Source organism: Eleutherodactylus coqui, chromosome 5, assembly GCF_035609145.1.
Source record: "Eleutherodactylus coqui strain aEleCoq1 chromosome 5, aEleCoq1.hap1, whole genome shotgun sequence".
Classification (NCBI taxonomy): Eukaryota; Metazoa; Chordata; class Amphibia; order Anura; family Eleutherodactylidae; genus Eleutherodactylus; species Eleutherodactylus coqui.
The window spans coordinates 157,666,111-157,688,907 of record NC_089841.1 but is presented as its reverse complement, the minus strand read 5'-3'; the positions used below and the strand labels follow the sequence as shown (position 1 = coordinate 157,688,907).

At 45.2% G+C, this 22,797-nt stretch overlaps 1 protein-coding gene across 2 annotated transcripts in view; it reads right to left on the bottom strand.

Annotated features, from left to right (window-relative positions):
- TXNRD2 (thioredoxin reductase 2) overlaps positions 1–22,797 on the bottom strand; it is a 107,706-nt gene that overhangs the window by 83,307 nt on the left and 1,602 nt on the right. For both annotated transcript variants that reach the window (XM_066603474.1, XM_066603475.1), the window contains 5 exons: positions 19,216–19,284; positions 16,791–16,847; positions 14,016–14,160; positions 13,506–13,580; positions 2,461–2,539 (listed from right to left, as the gene is read on the bottom strand). In XM_066603474.1, coding sequence (XP_066459571.1) covers positions 2,461–2,539; positions 13,506–13,580; positions 14,016–14,160; positions 16,791–16,847; positions 19,216–19,284 — 425 coding nt within the window. The remainder of the gene's footprint in view (positions 1–2,460; positions 2,540–13,505; positions 13,581–14,015; positions 14,161–16,790; positions 16,848–19,215; positions 19,285–22,797) is intronic.

The following is a 22,797-nucleotide window of genomic DNA, read 5'->3' as shown; positions in this document are numbered from 1 at the left end:
GCGGTGCCTGTGGCTTAAAACACGGTTTTGCCCACGCATCCAGCTTCCTGTCTTGAGGATTAGCCAGCATTGCTACCTTGGCTGTTGGCAGTGCTGTGCTTCTAGACAGTCACGACACTGGCGGGTCAACTACCGGAGGTACCGCCCAACCCCTTTTTCAGGCCCCCTGGGAATGGGTATGTACTTTCCCAAGTCTTCCCGGGTTGCCTAAATTTCTTATCCGGGTTCTGCCATCCCTTATTAAGAACCTCCGAAAAATCCGGATGGTCTGGGAAGACCTGTCGTGATCTCCTTCTGCCGTCTAAATGACACCGCGGAAGGAGGCGTCTGCACTGCTTTCTCCATTACTTGGAGGGTTTCTCTTATGGATATTACCAGGCCGTACATTAGGCTGGCTAGGCGCGACACCTGTTCCTCGTCTAGTTCCAAAACTGACGAGCCTGCAGAGTGGTCGTAGTCTTCAGACCCACTGCCCTTGCCTGCCGTTTGGGCCGTGTCCTGGGGCGCCCATGAGCAAGATGCTCGAGGGGACTCATCGTGAGCCCGGGCTGGTCTCACAGAATACCGGGACCGTGAAAAAATGCCTTGATCTATGATAAGTATGCACGGACTCCCTGGACCATGAGAGCCATGAGAGTCCCTGGATCGTCTGGACTTTGAGGGTCCAGACGACCTCCCGGTGTGGCGCGATCTATGGGGAGTGTCCTCGCTGCTAAGGGACCTCCTCCTTTTGTGTGCCCTCTCTCGTGCATATTCCGAGGAGGACGCGTCTGAGCTGGGCTCTAACCGGCGTAAAATCGCCGCAGAGGATATGGCCAAGCCAGAAACGGCAGCGGCCAGGGACCTCGCCCGTTGGGGTTCGGGCCCTGGCTCCACAGGGGCGGCGGGGGGCACCGGGGACCCTGGGGCTGCGCGCACCGCGGCACATCTAGTGCAGCGGGGGTCGACTTGACCGCAAGCGAACTTACCGCTGCAGGTAGTGCAAGCGTAATGCTTCACCCTCCCCTTGGCCGGGCTGGAACCCTCTGATCTAGGGTCAGACATGGCAACAGAAAACAATTCCCAGGTAGCGGGAAAGCTAAGTACCGTTACAGGAATGCCTGCAGGGGGGATGGGGAGGGCGAGGGGAGAACACCGCAAAGTGCTGCCTTGGGCAGGGCTTACCCGGTCTAGCAGCTGTTTCTGCGGTTCCCCCGGTCCAGCTGGAGCCTCTGGTCCTGACGCTTGGGTGCTGTCGGAAGTCGACGCTGGTGTACCATACGATCTCGCGGCGTTGTTGACCCGGCAGGTGCTGTGGCAGGGACTGCTGCGGAGTTGCTACTGCTGCTGGTGCCCGAGACAGGAGGTGCTGCTGCTGTCCGGGTGCTTTCTCCGTTGCAGAAGGAAACTGCAGAGGGAAACTGCAGGACTGCAGGGCTGAACGGCTGGAAGGCTGTGTGTGCTTCAGGCGAGCTGCAGGTGCTGGGCTCAGAGGTGTAGACCAATGAAGTGTCCCAGAGCACGGCCATTCCTCTGTCCGGCGGTCTTTTTACACTCACCCCGGTCGGAGGGGGCGTGGCCTGCCCCGGAAGCGTCCCCGCGACCCGGAAGTGACGCTTTCCGGCCGTGACGACGGCGCTCCGCCCCCCGGAGCGCCGTGCCCGGAAGTGGCCTGCCGGCCGGCGTCCCGGCGTCCTGCTACACGCAAGCTTCTATCCCTGGCCGGGAGAGCTGCCGCTGCCGCCGCCTTCGCTGCTGCTATCGCCGCTGCCATCGCCGCTGCCGCTGCCCCCGCCGTTGCCACCGCCGACGTCCTGATGCTCCTTAAGGTATGCGTTCAAAGTTCGGCTGTGCGGTCTGTCCGTGTGGCGCCGGAATGCTCCATAGTCCCAAGCGGGGGTGTCTTTGTCCTGGGAGCCACAGCCTGCCCTTGCGTCGACTACTCCAGCAGTGCTGCCCCCTACGCGTCACCGTCAGACAGTGCGCTACTCCAGGGAGGGGGAGCCCTATGGCTGGCGGGTAACCGACTCAGATGCGCATTGCATGGTCGGGCCCCTTTTTCTTCTCTGGGTGAGACGCCGCAGTAGTGGTGGAGACACCCCCTGCCTGCGTCTCCCCCGGGAGGCCAGTAGAGCCAGGGAAAAGCCCCGACTCCCCGGATTCCTGCGAATAGCTCTTTCCATGTCTGCCTCCTAGCAGACACTAAGCTAAAGACTAATTAGCTGAGTGCCTGCAGGGGGGATATAGCCAGGTAGGGAGGAGCTAACACTTTTTTGCTTAGTGTCGCCTCCTAGGGCAGTGGCTATATCCCATGGTCTAGGCTGTGGCCCCCAATGATACGGACGAGAAATGTTCCCCTCCTCCAAGTCCAGTCTGGTGGTTGGGGGCCGCAGAGAATAGCACCGCGGTCCACCACCCTCTGTACCACTGTGCTATATAGGGACATTCATAGCAAAGTACATTGTTTAGACTCATACAGACCTCCTTTCCGGTGTTTGCCACTGCATGTACAGTGTGATCATCCACAAGACTGGCCTTCATGTTAAAATATTTGACTTTCCTGTGAAAAAAAGCAAACAAGAGGTTTAAAAATTAATCACAGATGTGGCAACTTTTAACATAACTTATAATGCATCATGATAATACTGCACCCCAGCTTCTCAATTACTTAACAAAGGCTGGCTTAGGCTAAAGGCCCTTTTACACGCAGCAAATATCGATCAAAATTTGTTCAAACGGCCGAAAATAAGCGAAAATCGTTACGTGTAAACACGGGCAGTCGGGCAGCTTTTGTTCATCGCTGACTTTTAGTCCGCATGAAAACCGTTGTTTGGCTGTTCGTTTTTTACTTGGTTTAAATGACAATCGTTTAACGATTCGTGAGGACGGGTTGTCATTTGGCGGGGCGTACTTGCTTGCGTCCAAAAAGGTACAACAAAACAACATTTTTGACACGCCCTCCTAGTGCTCCACCATTGGCTGGTAAGTCATCGGCCGTTCTGACTATTTATTAAATACATTCGCCCTCTTTTACTTCGCATGCCAAGGTCACGGCATCTACAGCGAGGATTTATCTTTGGGCGCCAGCTGGTTTCACTACGTTTTCTGACTATAGATTCGTGATAGTAAACCATCAACTGCAAAGGCCAGTTGCTTGCTGAAATGTTCTGTAAAGCTAGGCCCCCATTTAGCATGTAGTAGTGGCAAGAAAATGTCTGGCAGGCGGCAGCACCTCGTGGCTATTTGTATTTTTTTCTTAACGGCGATGTATAGCCACGTAGCACTGCTGTTAGGGAGATGATTTTATTTGTCACTTCTATGAAAATATTGGAATTTTTTTTTATTTAAGGTTCTGTGCTTTCCCACTTTAGTGTTTTGAAGAACGGTAAGTAAAACTCGAATTTTCAAACCAAAATAGCTTGCGGGTGGTGGCCATTTTTAGATGGTAATGTATTTAAGTAGCATACTTGTGTACTCAATAGCCACGTAATGTAAGAACAAGGCTTTTTTCTTTTTGCAGTTATTGATCAAGAGGAAGAGCGCCACTTTGACAGCGAAAATACTTACCAGTGAGAAACTCCTTTGTTCGGCCAAAATCATCGAGATCGTGGCACGGAGGGGACTTCCCCACAAGTGTCAGCGCAGAGTTTGGTCAAAACGGTGGTAGCAGCAAAGAGACACGGTCACAGATGGGTCTTGTTAATGGGATACAGGAAAACAGCCCAGATGACTTTAGGAATTTTCTTTGCATGTGTGAGGAGTCCTTTTCTACTTTTCTGTCATTTTGTTACGCCATTTATTGAATGCGTACTATGAATTCATGATGGTAGATGTTGGCAAGCACGGGAGAATATCTGATAGCGGTGTAATAGACCAAACCGAATTCATGGAACTGTTAAAAGCAGATAGGCTGCAACTACCAAGCAATCCAGAGACCAAAGGAAATGTGAATGTGTTCATTGGCGATGAGGCATTTCTAATAGAACCTTATCCCCAAAGACATTTGGACACTGAAAACGTAAATATTCAATTATCGGCTGTCAAGAGCGAGATGTGTGGTGGAGAATGCTTTTGGAATTATGGCCAACCGTTTCCGCATTTTTAACACATCAATTTGCTACCAGAAACCACAGACAAGTTCGTGCTGGGCTGCTGTGTTTTGCACAACTACTTGACACGTCGTGACGCACAGACCTACTACCCACCACAGATGCTCAATAGTGAAAATGTAGACACCATGGAATTGAACTTTGGAGAGAGGTGTTCTGAAAAATCAGGGAACTTACCTCTCCAACCCCTTCATTTTTGTTGTGCCTGTGATGATGCTAGTCGCCATCGCGAGCGCTATAGGACATATTTTGACACGCTTGGAGCAGTGACTTGGCAGACAGGAACGGTATGATATACAGTGGTGCCTTGGCATACAGTATAATCTGTTCCGTGACGGAGCTCTTAACCCAAAACACTTGTATGTCAAATCACTTTTCCCCAATGAAATGAATTGAAACGCCATTAATGTGTTCCGGATTAATGGCGTTTCAATTAATTTTAATGGGTAAACTAACTATACTACATGTAAAAAAAAACAAACATCAATACTCACCTACCGCCGGCGTTCCGGTCGTCGCGATGGTCTGCGGCGCTGCTGCGTTCTCCTCCATGCCAACAGAGCATTTCTTCTTGCAAGCGTGGCTTGAATACCCCGCCTCCAGCAAGCTAATGCTCTGATTAGTTAATTCAGCACCGCGTCAAACGAAAGCCGGCGCTGGATTAACCAATCACAGCCATTCAATGGTGTCATTGAATGGCTGTGATTGGTTAATCCAGCGCCGCGTTAGCCGATGAAAGCCGGCTCTGGGTTAACCAATCAGAGCATTAGCTTGCTGGAGGCGGGGTATTAAAGCCACGCTTCCAGGAAGAAATGCTCTGTTGGCGTAGAGGAGGATGTGACAGCCAGCAGCAGCGCCACAGACCATCGCGAGGACCAGAACGCCGGCGGTAGGGAAGTATTGAGGTTTGGTTTTTTTTACATGTAGTATAGTTAGTTTACCCATTGAAATTAATTGAAACGCCATTAATCCGGAACGCATTAATGGTGTTCAATTAATTTCATTGGGGAAAAGTGATTTGACATACAAGTGTTTTGAGTTAAGAGCTCTGTCACGGAACAGATTACACTGTATGCCAAGGCACCATTGTGCAAACATGCAAAAACAGACTTTTTTTTTTATTCACAAAATTTTTTTTAATAACGCAAAATAAATAAAATAAAAAGTGTACAAAAGTGCAGAACATGTAAAATGGGACGCCGGAAAATGCTACATAGCAGCCTGGATAATGGAACGACTCTAATACGTTTAGGACAAGGCACAGTAAATTTATGACAGCTGGTCCCGGGCTTAAAGGGGTTGTCCCGCGGCAGCAAGTGGGTCTATACACTTCTGTATGGCCATATTAATGCACTTTGTAATGTACATTGTGCATTAATTATGAGCCATACAGAAGTTATAAAAAGTTTTATACTTACCTGCTCCGTTGCTGGCGTCCTCGTCTCCATGGTGCCGACTAATTTTCGCCCTCCGACGGCCAAATTAGCCGCGCTTGCGCAGTCCAGGTCTTCTCCTGTTCTCTATGGGGCTCCGTGTAGCTCCGCCCCGTCACGTGCCGATTCCAGCCAATCAGGAGGCTGGAATCGGCAATGGACCGCACAGAAGAGCTGCGGTCCACGGAGGAAGAGGTTCCCGGCGGCCATCTTCACCGGTAAGTATAGAAGTCACCGGAGCGCGGGGATTACGGTAAGCGCTCCGGTAAGCTTTCTTTAGGTCCCTGCATCGGGGTTGTCTCGCGCCGAACGGGGGGGGGGGGGGGGTTGGGGGGTTGAAAAAAAAAAAAAACCCGTTTCGGCGCGGGACAACCCCTTTAACCCCTTGAGTGGCACGCCCGGAAATTTTCCGGGACGAGCTCCACTGCTCATAGTGACATAGCCCAGAAGATTTCCGGGCTATGTATCACTATGGGAGCTGCAGAGCACAATGCCACAAGCTGTGACAGTGTGCTCTGCCTGCACAGTCCCACAGAGAACAAAGCAAGGGCTTTGAAAAACCAGCAGAAGATATTGCCGATATGTCGGCAACCTCCTGCTTTGTTTACAGGTTGCCATAGAGACCATCGGCTTGTCAGAAGCAAGCCGATGGTCTCTGTGGCAGGGAGAGCTTGGTGCTTGGCTGTCAGAGGACACCTAGGTACCTGCTCTTACAGCAGAGATCAGAGAAAACCTCCGATCTCTGCTGTGTTAACCCTTTACATGCTGCAGTCTATGTGACTGCAGCATGTAAAGGGCTGTCACTGCAGCATGTAAAGGGCTGTCACCATCGGACCCCTGGAATGTGATCAGGGGGTCCTGATGGGTCCCTGTGGAAGTCCCCTAAAGGGACAGAAAAAAAAAAAATTATAAAAAAAAAAAAAAAAAAGGTAAAAAATTATAAAAACACTTGTCTCCCTTTACTTTGTAAAAAAATAAAAAATACAATCACACATGTGGTATCCATGCGTCATAATGACCCAGAGAAGGAAGTTAATACATTATTTAACCCCTTAATGACATGGCCCCTTTTTTTTCTTTTTTCCCCCCATTTCTTTTTTTCCTCCCCCCTGTTTAAAAAAATCACAACTTGTCCCGCAAAAAACAAGCCCTTATATGGCTGTGTCAATGGAAAAATGAAAAAGTTATGGCTCTTGAGACGCAACTGCAAAATTAGTTGAAATTCAATGATTAGACCATTTTAAAAAACCTGCCCTGGTGGGCACGACAGGGTGGTAGGAAACCCGCCACTCAAGGGGTTAAAGCCCAGCCGTATGTAAAATTATGGCGGGGATTTAAGCCTCCTAGCTCTGCAATCAATCAGAAGCAGGACGGGTTGGCAGCTGTTAGTGACAGCTGATAACCCGGAGGAGAAGGCAGGAAGGGTTTTTAACCCTTTCTGCCTTTTCCTTCCCCGAGTACACAGTGCTCAATGAGCGCTGTGTACTGAAAAGTGAAAGCGGAAGTGCAACTTCCACTACGGGAGTCGGGGTCACGTGACCGCCCAGATTTCCTGCTACAGCAGAGCTGCAGGGTGGTACTAGACCCTGATCACCTCTGCAAGTGGCTATTGTCACTACAGGGGTTGTTTTCCCTGTAAATGGGGGCTCCTATGGATGCCCCAGCTACAGTTGGAAAGTGTCAAATAAAAAAAACCAAAAACATGTAAATGTCCTCCAGAGGTCTTACATGACGTCATGGGGGACATTGATAGTAAAAAACAAACTAAATCAAAATTACAGAATAAAACAACAATATATACATAAGAAAGAAAATAACCCCAAACCGTCGCCATATGCGCCCTGTAAACCAAAACCATACATACTATATAACAAAACATCTGAAACAAATAGAGGAACCCATTCCCATACTTTATATATACTAATTTTTTTAAAAACTATAAATGTTAAAAAAAATCTTTTACCTTTCTATCCCCAATAAACCAAAAAAAAAAAGGGAAAAAATGTCTATGAAAAACATATTATAAAACAAGATAACTTGTCAGAGAGCGTTATCACAGACAAGTTAAGCTCCATGTAGACGGGACTTATGTCGGGCAAACGATGCCCAACACTCATCCCTGCACATACTCACTCTCGTGCTGCTGCAGGGAGCTAGTATCACTGGCTCACAGCAAAGTGGCTGAAGGAGATTTCTCTCCTCGCGCTCCCCGGCCCCTCTCCATTGTCTTAACACATCAGCCGTTCAGTACTGAACGGCTGCTATTTACACTGGGCGATCAGCTCATCATCCATCGTTTATGCAGCATAGTGAACGGCCGCTATATTAAGTCAATGGAGAGGGGCGGGGGAGCTGAGGAAAGAAATCTCCTCCAGGCGCCCCACTGTGAGCCAGCGATACTAGCTCCAGTGCAGCAGCACGAGAGCGAGTATGTGCGGAGACGAGTCTCGGGCATCGTTTTCCTGACACTCGTCCCGTCTAAATGAGCTTTAAAACTCTGCTACATCAGGGGACTTGAACGTATAACAACCAGCCACTCAGGGAAGAAAGCCACTTCCAGAGACTGTAACAAAGAAAAAACAATCAATAACACAATAGGTTAACTGAGGGCACTGAAATGAACCTCAAAATAAAAGCATTTAGTACACAGACCTGACACAGGGAAGTCAGATACTTAAGACCCCTCTCACTCGTATTTTTCTGCATTTTCAGATAAATGCTAAACGCGGTCAATCACTACCATTGATTTCAATGGAGCTTCTCAGAAAAGCGTTGAAATTAAGCATTTTTAACGCTGAGTTTTTCAAGCACTGTCTCTTCTATTTTCATACGTTTTAAAATGCGATGCTCTGCCCATTAACCCCTTAGTGACAGCCCTATTGTAAAACTACGTCCTGCTGTTGCAGGACGTGTATGGAGGGAGGTAGCGGCGCTATCTCCCTCCATACAGCGCGGGCATCAGCTGTTTATTACAGCTGACACCCGCAGGCAATAGATGCGCTCGGCCGTTCGCGGCTATTAACCCTTTAAATGCCCCGAACGCTGTTCGGGGGACCCGCACGGCCCCCCCGCGGTGAGATCGGGGGATCCGTGCAGGTGTCATGGCAGCCGGGGGCCTAATGAATGGCCCCAGGGCTGCCTTAACAGACTGCCTATCAAGCCATCCACACAGGGCGGCTTGAAAGACTGCCTGTAAAAAAGCAGTATGACGTAATGCTATAGCATTACGTCATACTGCGGGAGCGATCAAAGCATCGCATGTTAAAGTCCCCCAGGGGGACTTCAAAGTAAAGTTTAAAAAAAGATCAATAAAGTTTTTTTAATTGTTAAAAAAAAAAAAGTTATAAAAATTTAAATCACCCCCCTTTTGCCATAATCATTATTAAAAAATCAAAATCATAAAATAAAAATATGTATTTTATATCGCCGCGTCCGTAAAAGTCCGATCTATCAAAGTTGTGCATTATTTTTCCCGCACGGTCAACGTCGTCTGAAAAAAAATAATAAAGAACGCCAGAAATACATTTTTTTAGTTACCCTGTCTCCCAGAAAAAACGCAATAAAAAGCGATCAAAAAGTCGTATGTATTCCAAATTGATAATATCGGAAACTTCAGGACATCCTGCAAAAAATGAGCCCTTGCTCAACTACGTCGACGGAAAAATAAAAAAGATATTGCGCGCACAAAATGACAGCAGAAAATAATTGAAAAAAATTAAATATCTTTAAAAAAAAAAATAAAAGTACTACAGCAAAAAAAATACTATACAAGTTTGCTATCGTAGCAATCGTACTGACCCATAGAATAAAAATATCAGGTCGTTTTTGTTGCAATTTGTGTGCTGTAGAAACAGGAAGCACCGAAAGATGGTGGAATATCGTTTTTTTTCCATTTCTCTCCGCTAAGAATTTTTTAAAAGTTTTTCAGTAAATTATATGGTACAATAAATAGTGCCATTGAAAAATACAACTCGTCCCGCAAAAAACAAGCCCACATACAGCGACATCGATGGATAAATTAAGGAGCTACGATTTTTTAAAAGGGAGTAGGAAAAAAACAAAAATGGAAAAAAGCAAAAAAGCTCTGTCACTAAGGGGTTAAAATGAATGTGGTGCATTTTCAGCGCTGCTGAAAACAAGGTAGAACGTGGTTACCGCGTTTTTAGCTGCGTTTTTTTTTCAGTTCTGGCATTATCAGCTCGCTTCGCTATGTTTATAAATGTGCTGAAAACGCAGGCAAACGCTGTCAAAAACACGTCAATGAAGCCGAAAATGCAGTAAACGGTCTGTTTTACAAGTGCCTAAGGGTGGCCTAAGGGTATGTTCACATGTGACTGATTTGCTGTGGATTTTCCGCAGCTGAAAAAATCTGCAGCAGATCCATATGACAGTCCACATCAATTATAATCAATAATATGCTTGATTGCTGAGCTCTGCGATTGGCTGCTGCAGCCTATTATGCCCAGTACATAGGCTGCTGTAGGCGGTAAGCATTAAGTCATAGGATAGATCTGCAGCAGTCGGCAGGGCATATGAGGGGAGTGGGAAGAGGCAAGAATAAGCCTGTTCATTATTTTTTGCCTTGGGGGCCTTTTTTTTAAATTCTCTCAAACAATCCCATTAAGCAACAAGAAAATTTCAGATGCACAAATCCAGGATAAGTTGTCGAGAAGCTTTGGAAACAAAATCCTTCAATGTCTCATGGTTATTTGCACATCTATACAATTCCTGAAAAGCCCAACATGATGCAGCCAAGCATTGCAAGAATACATCCCAGGGAAAACGAGCCAAAGCTACTAGATGAGTAAAGCCCTGTCTGTCTCTTCTTAGATCAGTAATGCGAGCCTGATTCAATATTTTTACATGAAGAACATAGTTGGAGGTTGCCATAGCCCTACCAGATCTAAAGATATAACTAATACATATTAGTAATTGATGTGACAAATAATGTGTAATGCTAAATAGTTGCCGAATGGCTGGTGGTGGCCGAGACGGCCTGTATGGTTCCTCTGTACTGAGCACACATGTGCCAGCTCTGTGTACTAGTTACAGCTAGTGAGTTAAACCAGTATTCCCTAGTTCTCTATAGTTCTGGCTAAATACTTAGTGCAGTACATCTTCACCTGGACCCAATGTGCAACCTCCATCACAAAGGCCATGGGTATGACGACTAAACCAGTGCAGCTCGATGCACAAAGCTGATGACATTTTGATGCATCAATCCGGCATCCATAGCCGACATAGAAATGTTTGTCTGTCCAGCACAGAGAGGCATCTGGCATCAAAACTGAGAATGATCCAATAGAGAACTATGGGATCGGTTCTGGTATCAGTCTACTTCCAGCGTTTCACTACAAGGCCAGAGGAAAAAGAAATATATGGGCACCCAGCCGTCCTGCAGCACTGTGTGAGACACATGACCAGGATAAATTTCTGTTCACTGGAAGAAAACAATGAAGATTTTCATTAATCCCTTAAAAACTCTGTTTTGGGCCTTAAGGAATCGAAAATATTTTGTTTTCTGTTGCATTCAGGAAAGCCACTGTGTTTCTGTTGGCGTAGTTATAGGAGGGCTTGTTTTATGTGGAATGAGTTTTAATTTTGGGGGGTGTATATTACTACTTGATTAACTTATTAACTTTTTCTGGGAAAAACGGTAAAAAAAAACGAGAACAATAAAACAGCAATTTTTTTATTTTCTTTCTTTTTTTACATTTTGCACCACTCACTGTGCAGCTTAAATAACATGTTGCCTTTATTCTGCAGGTCAATACGATTACAGTAATACCAAATGTATATAGTTTGCTTCTGTTTTACTACATTTGCACAATAAAAGCACTATTTTTTTTTTTGCACTGACATATTCTGAGACCCATAATGGATTTTTCTGTGGACAATGCTTTCTGAGGGATTAGTGTTCATTAGTACCCTTTTAGGGTACATATCACTTTTTATTCTGACTTTTTCGAAGGCAGGATGAAAAGAATCACCAATTCCGGCGTTGTGCAATTTTTTTTTCTTTTTTAACCCCTTAAGGACCATTCTCTTTTTTTTCCGGCTTCATTTTTTCCTCCCCCCTTTTAAAAAATCATAACTTTTACTTATTCATCTATGTAGCTGTATGGAGGCTTGTTTTTTGCGGGACAAGTTGTATTTTTCAATGGTACTATATAATGTACCATATAATGTACTGAAAAGCTTTAAAAAAATTCTTAGTGGAGTGAAATGAAAAGAAATCCAGATTCCGATGTTCACAGTGCGGGATAAATAATGCATTATCTTGATAGATCGGACTTTTATGGACGCTGTGATACCAAATATGTATTTTTGTTTTATTATTTAGATTCTTTTCTTTTAAATATAAAAGTTTAACCCCCCCACCTCCTTTTGCTATATCTTTTTTAATAAATAATAAAAAAAACTTTAATCTTATTTTTACTTTTTGTTTTAGTCCCCAGAGGGGACAACAACTTGCGCTGCTTTGATCGCTCCTGCAGTATGATGTAATGCCATAGCATTACATCATAGTGCGAACAGGCAGGCATTCTATCAAGCCATACCTCAGGCAAACATTCTGCCATTACAGCTTTGGGGCCTTTCAAAAGGCCCCCGTCTGCCATGACACCCACACGGCTTCCTGCGATCTCATCACGAAGGGCTGTACAGGACCCAGGACATCGGCCGGAGGATTTGAATGCAACTGTCAGAATACACAGAGGCATTTAAAGGGTTAGCAGCTACAATGAGCCGCGCAGCTTAACGGAGCTGTTGTGGGTGGGTGTCAGCTGCAGGAAACAGCCGGCGGCCATGCTGTATGGAGGGAGATCACCCTGCGATCTCCCTCCATACACACCCTGAACACGCAGGACGCAACCTTACGTCCAGTGTCGTTAAGGGGTTAAAGCTTTTCAGCATACAGGGTAAATAATACCATAATTTTATACTAGAATAGTTCCTTTTCCCCATAATGAAGCACCTTTATTGTATAAAAAACATAACTCCAAACATTTTTCCCACAATATTTTTTAGTCACACAAGTGGACTTGAACATGTGATCACTTATATAATACAGTGTACTACTGACAAGTAGCCTTTTAAGCCCCATTTACACTGATAGATGATCGCTCAAAAGTCGCTCTTTGAGGGATCATCTTTGCATACTATATAGTACCTAAGTAGCTACTATAAAATAAGCAGCCTGAGTGGGACACAGCCGCGGACGCGAATAGACGAATACAGCTGCTTTGCATAAACAGACAGCTGTATTCTTCTCCGCTCTGACTGCCAGTGTCCTCACTGTGAATTCACAAGAGGACACAGGCACAGAGAATCTTATCAGTGCAGCCGGCTGATAACAGCCTGCTCTGCTGATAACAGCTGATTGCTCAATTCTAGCAAGATAGAATTCAGTGACTCGTGCACAAAAACTGCACGATGTCCCTGCATTTAGACAAAACGAGAATCGCTCAAAAGACAGCTTTGAGCGATTCTCATTGTGTCTCGAAGGGCTTTTAGATGATGGCTCTGCAACCCATCGATATCCATGATTGCATTACTGGGGTGCCAATGGAGTGGCTGGGGAAGCTTGTTCTAGATAACTACTTAGATGCTGTGGTCACTATTGACCACGAGTAGATCTTGTTCAGCACACCTAGACCCCTCCAGGATCTAATGAAGAAACATAAGAGAAAAGCTGTTGCTAGTCGTGGAAGAAACAGCTACAGCACAACTTATTGAGAGTGTTACCAGCTCACATGCAGTGTTTTGCATCTCAGTCCCAATTACTGCATGGTCATGCTGCCTGTGCAGGCGCTAATTTTGCAGAGGAACACCGCAGGAACAGGGGACTGGGCGAGTTTGAGAGACAGCTCCATGGATTCCCTGTTACTTAAACTATAAGGACCACAACTTAGATTATGGTGCTTACAGTTGATGACACGTTCCCTTAAAAAGAATAAAGCAAAAAAGAAAAACAGAAACTTACTTGTCCTGCAGCTGTACTCTATGGCCCCAATTCAGCGATTTCACATAATTTTGTACAGATTGTGCCATTTTGGACCTAGATTCAAATAAAAATTATACTTCTATAGACATGTTTCAATATCAGTCTGATTCAAACTACAGAGCACAGACTGTACAATAGAATTGCTTTTTTTTTCAATTTCAAGTAGCAATCCGGTCCTGTCCAGCCTATTCCACTAGAGGGTGCTGTCACACAGGATTTCTCATCAAATAGACTAATCTCATCACTATATGACCACATTCTTTCTGAATGTATCTCTGGCAAAGCCCCAAATTGGAAGTAAAAATGAGGTCACTTTTTAACAGGGTATATTCAGAAAATGTGTTTATTTAACAGTAAAGCGGATGTAAATGTGCAATATGTTCACTGGTTTTGAACTACGCAGCTGTTACACTTTTAATACTCTCCTCTCATGTGATTTGCAATATGGTTAGAGGATCATCATTACAGTGTTAAGATAAAGGATATTACCAGTCATGCTGTGCTGGATGCGGTGTGTGCCAACCATAATGGGGGGCATCTTTCAGGGCACCTCCTAATAGCGCTGCCTGGTGCATCAGTTTTTTCGGAATGCAGCCAACATTCACACATGTTCCTCCAATGCCCCATTTGGTTCCTTGAAGTACAGTAAAAATAGTTATGTACCAATATATCATCCATATACACAAATACATCAATATAAAGACTGCCCCATTTAAAAGGACGTGCAATCATCGTTACACAGCCTTACGCAGAATTCTCTATCAGGATACTGTAGTACATCACTGTGCACAAAAACTATTACCTAATGATTTGCAAGTTGTTTTTTTTACTCCAGGGCTGCCAGTGATCCGGGCCGGCATTAAATTCAGTTTACCAGAAGAGCCACTTATGGAGGAGAGGATAGGAGAGGCAGGACATACAGAATCCGGAAGCTCTGGATATTGCTGGGGATTTGTCATACATTTCCGCATGGTACTACTAAGTGAAATCTGCAGCAAAATCACACAGCAAATCAGCCATGTATTAGGCATGCTTTAAAATTAGCTGAGATTTTTTCCGCATGTTGGTAAAACCCCACTCATTAGCTCTGGGGTGTACTTTGTTACAGATCCCACGGCGTCAGGACACGGCCACATGTTGTGGGTCCACACCCGACACAATATAATGTAGCAAAATTGTGTTTCTCCTGCTGAAAATGTATTGGCATTTTCTATAGACGAGTATATACTGATATTCACTGTATTGAATGCACTCTATTGATGGACACGGTCAGTGCCAGGAGCATCCCCCAGAAGCAGTGTCAGAGCGCCCATATAAACAGAGTTAACACAGTACTCTTATATACTGAAAACTAGTCCAAAACAATCCGATAATATATCGTAGGGCTCATTCACACTAACATGTATCCTCTGTTCAGGTTTCCATCTCCTTGCCTTTGTGTGGAGCAGAAAGATGGAATTAAGACACGGTCAAGACGGATCCATTTTTTAAAAAGGGAAACTGTCCGTGTGCGTCCGTTCCATTAGGTTTCCGTCTCACTTTAAAATTGACCTACTAGAGCTGCAGACTACTCCAGGTTCTGTTTAAAAGACAAACTTAAGGAAAGGAAGCAAACATAAAGCTTTCCCTTTGTGTTCCATTTTTTGAAAACCCCACTGAAATCAATGCTGGTAAAAATGGATCCATTCAATTCCATCTCTCTACTCCAAACACAGAACAGAGACGGAAAGACTGAGCAGAGGACAACATTGGTGTGAATGAGCCCTTATCTGTAAGGGTTATATATTTGTGATGGAGAATTCGACATCTGCTGCGTCCATCCACACAGCAATAGACCTAGATGATGAGCCTCTGACTGCCCGCAGCTACCACAAGGGGGATCTGACAGCATACATAATACAACAGCTGCTATGGAAGCTCCTGGCGTGGAGGCTGCAGGCACTAGATGCACCATTCCCCAACGGTGATGTTCCTAGTTGTGTTACATAGGCTGATTATCAGGCCTGAGCGTTCCTACTAACACTTGTTCACCCATTAATGTGTAAAAGGACAACGTTCATCCAACGAATAAGCAAATGCTCATACCTCGGCTGATTAGATTCACCTTTATGACACAAAATTGCTGGCTGGTCAGCGGCACATCTCTCATGTAAACAGCGAGATGTGCAGCCGATCGCTGACAGCTGTACCAACCATTGCCTTAATGATCGACCGTCCACATAGAGCAGACATCAGCTCATATACACAGAGGGCAGGAGCGCTAGCATGCTCATTGTCAGTCAGCGATCGTTAGCATGTGCAGATTATCTGCCGATGTAAAAGGGCCCGATGACGCCTGAGACTTGCACAAAGGTACTAAATAGACATATCCAGAAATATAGAATAATCTGTTATGATTATTACATTCAGAAAGCAGTCAGGAGGGGTAACATCTCTCCTTGAGGAAACACCTAGATGAGTGAGGAGACTTATAAGGCCATCCATGCTCCTCTGGTTGATATATGCAATTAAGGAAGATGGAACAACACCTCAGCAGCACCACCTATTGGAATGGCAGCATTCAGGCAAATCAATGTCCGACCCTTTATACAGGCCTTAACAAAGATAGGGAATTGAAAACCAAGCCAGAATCCATACGCAGACAGGTGTTTTGATTTTTTTTCCCCTCATCAGTGTTCAGTAGGTTTCTGGCTTGACTAGTGGGAGGGCAGTGATATGAGTCGGGAGGGGTAACATCACTCTTAGGGAGAGCAGCAACAAGGTGAGTTGGGAGACTTGTTAGGCCATTCATGCTCCTCCGGGTAATATGCAAATAAGGAAGATGGAACAATACCTCTGCAGCGCCACCTATTGGAAGGCAGCATTCCTGCAAATCAATGATTGACCCTTTATACAGGTCTTTATAACAATGATTGGAAATTGAAAACCAAGCCAGAATCCATACACAGACAGCTGTTTTGGGGTTTTTGCCCCTCATCAGTGTGCAGTAGGATCCTGGCTTGGCTAATGAGAGGCCTATAGACGTGGGTCGGGAGGGGTATCATGTCTCCTTAGGGAGAGCACCAACAAGGTGAGTGAGGAGACTTATAAGGCCAATCATGCTCCTCTGGGAGATATATGCAAATAAGGCAGATGGAACAACACCTGCAGCGCCCATTGTTCTATCTTCCTTATTTGCATATATTCAGAAAGCAGACATGTAGAGTATACCACGCCCAATCCTATATACATTTTTCTTTATTACAATTAACCAAGCAGTTATACCTTGGGGCGATGGCTCCACATAATCAAATACCGCAACTCTCTTTCCAAATTGGGCAGCTGAGAAGAAAAACATTGGTCTGTCAGTGGAACAAGAATACAGGCAATCCTGACAGCAAGCAGTGATAGTGAAAACGGTCATTAGAAAAAAAAAATTTATTTTCACACAGATTTTGCACCTAGCACTGGGCAGAATCCGCTGGATTTTTAATCCCACCTTTAACAAAAATGCAGTAAAGCCTCCAGTTAGGGCTCATTCACACGACTTCGGAGGTGTATGGAGTCAATAACAGAACATAGGACTTTCATTGATCAATTCACATTAGTGTGTAAACACTGTATGTAGATACGTTCGAGAAAAAGATCGCAGCGGTATACTTTTTTATGGACAGCATATGCAAAGCCATATATTGTGTATATGCGACGATACATACACAATACTGCTATGAGACAGAGCAGGTAATTAAAAAAAAAAAAAGTCACATAACATCAGGCGCGAGCTATGCGGTCATGTGCAATGCACTCATGCCATACGCGGCAGTAGCCGACTCATCAGCCCTCACACAGACTGATAAAACACTACGTGACTCGCATACGGTCAGATGAATGAGCCCTTATTGTCAATGAAACTAATCTGTCTGCAACTCCACGGGCACACAGTAGGGGTGCGTTCACATACAGCATAATTCTGTGCGGATCCACACAATTTGGTGTGGAATTTTATGTGGCTTTTGACATAGATCCGCAGCCGATTTCACCATATTAATTGAAGGGATTAAGTCTGTTGAGGATCCACGACAAATTATTCCATGACAAAATCTGTACCAGTAGTGTGAATCCAAAAAGAGGGGTGAAGATGGCAGCAATCTGGTGCAAGTAAAATTGCTTCATTCCTGCAAACGCAGAAACAACGTTTCGACTCTTAGCGAGTCTTTTTCAAGTCTGTTATGCCTTGTACCAATAGTGTGGATGTTTAAGCGTTTTTTTTGTGGCACATTTTTGGCTACAGAAAATCCACACCAATTCTACTACGTCAGTGCACCCCAATGTATAATTCTGTGGTAGAAAAATAAAGAGCGCCAGAAATGCGCTTCTTTGGTCGCCCTGTCTCCAAGATAAATTGCAATAAAAAGCGATAAAAACGTTGCATGTATTCCAAAATGGTACCAGAGCAAATTACAGGATATCCCGCAAAAAATGAGCCCTCGCACAACTATGTCGACAGAAAAATAAAAAAGTTATTGTACTCAGAAGATGGCGGCAGAAAATAATTTACAAAAATTAAAAAAAATTAATTTAGTACAGCAAAAAAAAAAATAAAAACTATATAATATTGGTATCGTAGTAATCGTACTAACACATATAATAAAGTTATCTTGTCATTTTTGTTGCTGTTTGTGCGCCGTAGAAACAAGACGCAACGAAAGAAACACACTTGGGCACTGTCCACATCACTCTGTCGTGGTTTCAGTCATAAATGGAAACCGCCTCATCTAACAGACACTGGCGGCGAGCAGCAGACCTAGTCAGCTTATAATGGGATGTGCTGACAGAAATATAGCATCACATGCCACGTTATTCTTCCCACCCCTAACAATGCAGTCTGTCACACAGGCTCCCAACGCCCCGTCACAACAGGCTTTTTCTATATGCTTTTACGTAATTTAATAGAAAAATAATAACATATATATAACATTCCTGAAGCATCCCATTGTTGTTCATGTGTGGAATATGTCTTTCATCACAAGGCATTTACACTATTCACACGAGCAGAATACAGGGGGACGTCTGTATTAAATCCCATTCACATCCGAGCTAAGGGGTTCCGCTTTCCATTATGAGAGCAGGACAACGGCATCCATTGACTGAATCGACGGCAGCACCAAGGGGACTTCCCTGACTCTAATGGGGTCCGTTCAGATTCCATCGGGCTATCCGGCATTTTTCAGGAAGAAGTAGAGCTGTATGCACATTCTGTATTGTAATGGCGTTCAGAGAGGATGGACTTCTATTGACTTCAATGGAAGCTGTCCATGCGGGATCCACACTGAAATGGAGCTGCAAATGCCGGCCTGACGACAAGTCTGATCACCCCATAGGATCCATGGTTGGGATGGCATTTTCAGTCGTGTGAAGTTGGCCACTTTCACACAGTGGTATTTTGCATCAGTATTCGTCAGCGAAAACCAGAAGAGGGACGTGAACAGAGAAGCAGTGTAGTCTTCTAGATCTTGGACTCACTCCAGGCTTTGGCTTACAAACACTGCCGTGTGAAAGTGATCCACGGCACAATTTGTTTCTGCTACATATATAGAACATTGCTATTTACTACAGGCATACTGTGTAAACTGAGATATGAAGGGTCCTGCAGGTTCGGTCACATATCTGAGGGGCCATCATTAACTCTACAAACTTATGCAGCTCATACCTTCTTTGGCACAAGCAAGACCTCCAGAGCCTCCGCCAATCACCAGCAAATCATAATCAGAGTGTATGGCTGTAATGAAAAAAATAGAAGAATTACACATCAAATATTCAGTTCTTGCTTCCCTAGATAACATTACAAATAATGCACTATGCACAGTGAGGGCCGTCGCTGTGTGGGGGAAAGCCATGAAGATCAGTGCGGCCAGACGACTTAGCGATGGCATAATACTTCTGCATTCATCTTTGTGATCAGAACCAACGTCCAGGGCTCTATGCCCACAAGTAGCAGCGCCAGCGCAGCACTGGAAGGGTCAAGTCACATGGGCCTGCGCATAGTAACACACTAAGCACTGATAGCAACCAGATGGTACTTTTACAATGATGACATCATCTGAGTGTGTAGAGCGGCACATTTTGGGTATAGGCACCTATTCGTACAGCGAGCAGAAGTAGCAGCTGATGCCCACTGTTGCCACCTGCCTTTAGAGTTTCAGATGAAATGAATGGAGATGTGAGAGAAATGGTTGTTTCCCCATAAAACCAACGGAATAATGCACATTTCGCCGCCTTGGATATACCTACACCGCACTCCGTGTCTACGTTTGGCGCACTCTCAGGAAAATGCTTTCCACACATAGTCAGTGCAGCAAGCCCCGAAGATTTTCTGGGCGTGCCACTAAAGGGGTTAAGAGGCCTGCCCCTTTTCATACATTTGTCCCATCTTGGGGCATCTGCATGCCTTTCTGTGAAATCTACAGCAGGTAAAACCTGGGAGGAGATTTCTATGATAATTTACACCAATTTCTGGCATAAATTATAGCAGATTACAGTGACCTGCCCTCTCCTGCCAAGCCCTGCCAACTTTTTAGCAGTGTCAAGGCTGGCAGAAAATGCTGAAAAGAAGAAAAATTTTGCACAAATTGGACTTTCACATAAAATTGGTGACTTTCTTTAGACAGAATTCTGGGTTAAACCATTATATGAATTTCCCTTTAACCCCTTGAGTGGCACGCCCGGAAAATTTCCGGGGACGAGCTCCACTGCTCATAGCAACATAGCCCGGAAGATTTCCGGGCTATGTATCACTATGGGAGCTGCAGAGCACAATGCCACAAGCTGTGACAGTGTGCTCTGCCTGCACAGACCCACACAGAGCAGTGCAAGGGCTTTGAAAAAACAGCAGAAGATATTGCCGACATGTCGGCAACCTCCTGCTTTGTTTACAGGTTGCCATAGAGACCATCGGCTTGTCAGAAGCAAGCTGATGGTCTCTGTGGCAGGGAGAGCTGGTTGTTAGCTGTCAGAGGACAGCTAGGTGCTAGCTCTTACAGCAGAGATCAGAGAAAACCTCCGATCTCTGCTGTGTTAACCCTTTACATGCTGCAGTCTATGTGACTGCAGCATGTAAAGGGTTGTCACTGCAGCATGTAAAGGGCTGTCATCATCGGACCCCCGGAATGTGATCAGGGGTCCTGATGGGTCCCTGTGGAAGTCCCCTAAAGGGACAAAAAATAAAAAAAAATAAAAAAAAAAAAATAAAAAAAATTAAAAAAATAGAAAAAACCCTTGTCTCCCTTTACTTTGTAAAAAATCAAAAATACAATCACACATGTGGTATCCATGTGCGTCGTAATGACCCAGAGAAGGAAGTTAATACATTATTTAACCCCTTAATGACATGGCCCCTTTTTTTCTTTTTTCCCCATTTCTTTTTTTCCTCCCCCCTGTTTAAAAAATCACCACTTGTCCCGCAAAAAACAAGCCCTTATATGGCCGTGTCAATGGAAAAATGAAAAAGTTATGGCTCTTGAGACGCAACTGCAAAACTAGTTGAAATTCAATGATTAGACCATTTTAAAAAACCTGCCCTGGTGGGCACGACAGGGTGGTAGAAAACCTGCCACTCAAGGGGTTAAGCACCTGATGGATGCAAAAAGAGCATCCATTGCTCTCCACTGGGCACTAAAGGCCCTTTTACACACAATTATCTGTCAAAATTTGTTCAAAAGCCATCTTTTGAGCGACAATTGTTGTGTGTAAATGTGCCCATCTTTCACTTCTCTGCCGAACGATTTTATGTTCAGTATAAAATCCATTGTTCGGCAAAAGAGCTGCTAGTGGGGACTTCATGCTGTGTTCTCCGCAGGGAGTGCTGATTACATTGTCTCAGCTGTCAGCCCCATGGCAGAACAAAGGGAATGTATTCAGAGAACAGACCACCCACTGTTCTCTGAAGATAGCTACCTGTGGCTCACACGCATTAATAAGCTACTAATTAGCATTAGTACCAATTAGTAGTTTACGCAAAACGATTGCTCAAAAGCCATCTTTTGAGCAATCATCTTTGTGTGTAAATGGACCCTTAGTTACTGTTCACACACACTTGGGCGTTCTGTGCACAGGTACTGAAGACCGCCACGTGACAGACCCTTGAAGAGAACCATTTGAGTGTACAATAAGGTAGTTCCCTATGCTATTGTATTCTCCTAATATAGAGGAAACTAGTGAAAATCCCTGTCAAAGGGACACCAGGAAAATAGTTCAACGTATGCGCCAACCGCTAGGCTCATCGTCCATAACAGTATGGCGTGCCGTCGTATACATCATCTGTAGGCCAGCACTGCAAGAAAAAAACCTATATAGCGCTGTATTTTTTGCGCACGCAGTTTATTTATTACACACCAACGCCAGTAACTGGCTCTGCAGGGGTTTCGGGGGGGGGGGGGGGGGGTACGCCAGTTTCCGGGCACACGTTGTACTAGCAAAAATGATTTAATAAGGTAAAATGTGGTTTGCAACAAACCTAGCATGGTTTTAGGCCGGCTGCACACGGGTGGATGTGCATTGCGGAGTCTGGAACTGGCGCCTGCCTCCGGATTCCGCAGCAAATACCGTCCATAGCTGCTATGGAGAAGCGGTTTACTGCAGATGAGCGGAAATAAACTGCGATTTTCCACTTGCAGAGGAAAAAAAATTGTAGCATGCTCTATTTGTGTGCGGTGTCCACACGGACGGCTTCCATTGAAGGAAATGGAAGCCGATCGACCCGCAGCCCTTCCACAGTTAACACTGCACACAGTTCGCAGGACCCCCGTCACTGCCTAGCGACGGCGCAGGAAAATCTGTACTGCGAATGTCCGACAGCTTGCCAACCGGCCCATCAGTGGTACAGATAAAGAAGACAACCTACAGGTACGTGGGGGTCACCGGCCGGGTGGGCTCCTGCATCGGGAATCCGACCTGGTCGTGTGCAGCCGGCCTTAGACTTTGGAGCACTTTAGGACTAGTCTGACAAAGGGGCATGGCTATGAAGAAAGAGGGTGTGGCCTAAATGCCCCACTGTGCACTAAAAACTGCACCAAATTTTGGTGTAAACTTAGTCAATAGGTGGCAGGAAGTTCCACCCAACAGTCCAGAGATTCAACAGCTGAACTGTGATAAATCTGCTGCACTGCAACTGAGCCAAAAGACGGGCGAGATGTGCGCACTGCGAGACGTGCCAGTATGACCTTCTAGATGGAGTCATATACGCGAGCGATGTTAGCGGGATAGAATCGTGCCATGCTCTATCGTATCACGTCCC